Source organism: Nanorana parkeri, unplaced genomic scaffold (genome assembly GCF_000935625.1).
Source record: "Nanorana parkeri isolate BGI_ZX_2015 unplaced genomic scaffold, ASM93562v1 scaffold1330, whole genome shotgun sequence".
Lineage (NCBI taxonomy): Eukaryota > Metazoa > Chordata > Amphibia > Anura > Dicroglossidae > Nanorana > Nanorana parkeri.
Window position 1 is genome coordinate 387,947 of NW_017307598.1, and position 1,549 is coordinate 389,495.

General features: G+C 51.4%; 1 protein-coding gene across 1 annotated transcript in view; it reads right to left on the reverse strand.

Moving 5' to 3' along the window:
• The window catches only part of COLGALT1 (collagen beta(1-O)galactosyltransferase 1), a 35,016-nt gene that overhangs the window by 6,731 nt on the left and 26,736 nt on the right, over nt 1-1,549 (reverse strand). The window contains exon 9 of the mRNA XM_018569405.1: nt 7-139. Coding sequence (XP_018424907.1) covers nt 7-139 — 133 coding nt within the window. The remainder of the gene's footprint in view (nt 1-6; nt 140-1,549) is intronic.

Genomic DNA, 1,549 nt, shown 5'->3' on the forward strand with positions numbered 1-1,549 from the left:
CCTTACCTCCTTCCAGATGTTGTAGTGGCTGAGGAAGCAGCCCATCTCTCCTCGTGTTAGAGGTCGGCCGTGATAAGGATCCTTGTATCCGGGGAGCATCTTTATACCCAGAGTCTTCACGTGAGAGTCATTCAATGACCTAGAGGGAGAAAGATCGTGATATCATACAGTGGCTAACACAGTCATCCTTGTGATCGTTGTAGAGCCGGTGGCCGCTGTTTGAATACCCGACCAGAGCCGGTGTTCTATCAAATGTTGCGTCTACGTTGGAATGCTTGACCGGTGAAGCAGTCACACGTTCCAACGTAATCCCGCCCAGTTCGACAGCGGTGGAATGTGTGACCGCCCATTAGGTCAAGCATTCCAACGCTTTGTCAGCTGTCCCGGGGCAGATCGGCTCTACCAATCTGCATTACCTCATCTGCCGGGAACAGCTGATCGGTCCTCAAATGTCACTTCTCACAAAGTCGGATAGAAGTGACATTTGGGGACCTATCAGATGTTCCAGGCAGATGGGGTAATGCAGATCGGTTCTCCCGCACATGCGCAGTGAGCCCGAGCTGCCCCGGAAAAGCTGACAAAGCGTTGGAATGCTTGACCTAACGGGCAGTCAAACTGGGCGGGATTACGTTGGAATGCGTGACCGCGTCACCGGTTCACACATTCCAACGTGGTCACAACATTTGATAGAACACCGGCAGCTCATTGGCTGCTGGCTCTGGTCGTATGAAGATTTTCCGACCGGTTTCTTCGATCAGCTGATCAAGGGATGCAGGCCGAAACGGTGCCGATTGTTTTTGTCTAGGGTACCTCCAAAAAGCCATTTCCTTATCCCTCCCTCCTCCTATATTCTGACGTTCCAGGTAGTGGATGGCTCCTAAGGTGTTCTCACATACAACGACTGCTGCTCCGGCATGGTACATGATGATGCATGAGTGCGACCGATGGGACGGGGCGGCAAAAAGAATCGGCTTTATGGGTACCGGTGGCATCGATGGGGGAAAAAAAGCCTACAGAAGCGAAGGATAAAAGGTAAAGAAGAGTTCAATTATAAATGGTACCCGAGAAAACAAAATGAGCATTTAACCCTTGCAGTGCAGGGGGAGCCCCACCAACATTTGCCCAGAGTTGGGTACAATGTCAGCGAAATCAGAACTGCTGATCTTCATACTGAATCTGCGATGATAACTCACTGAAACCAGAGGATAAGCAAGACAGCAAGGCACCCAGCATTTTAAAAAAGGGAGATCAGCACCGGCAGCTTCCACGTTTCTCTGATGGCACATTTCCTTCAAGCATGCGGTCATTCCCCATTGCACGCTTGAACTTCATTGCAAAAGGACATGGCAGATCGGACGCAGATAAACAAAGCTCGCTGTACGCCGTTACGGCACATTGCGCGCCTCGGTACATATGGCCGACGTTATTAAAAGGTGTTGGGCAATCTCCTCCGCAGTCAATACTCTGAAAAAGGAGGAACTGTGAACAATGAAAAGTCATTCCCCCCCTCCCCCCCCCCCCCCGCCGACGCGGACAGGAGAGAGAGCGG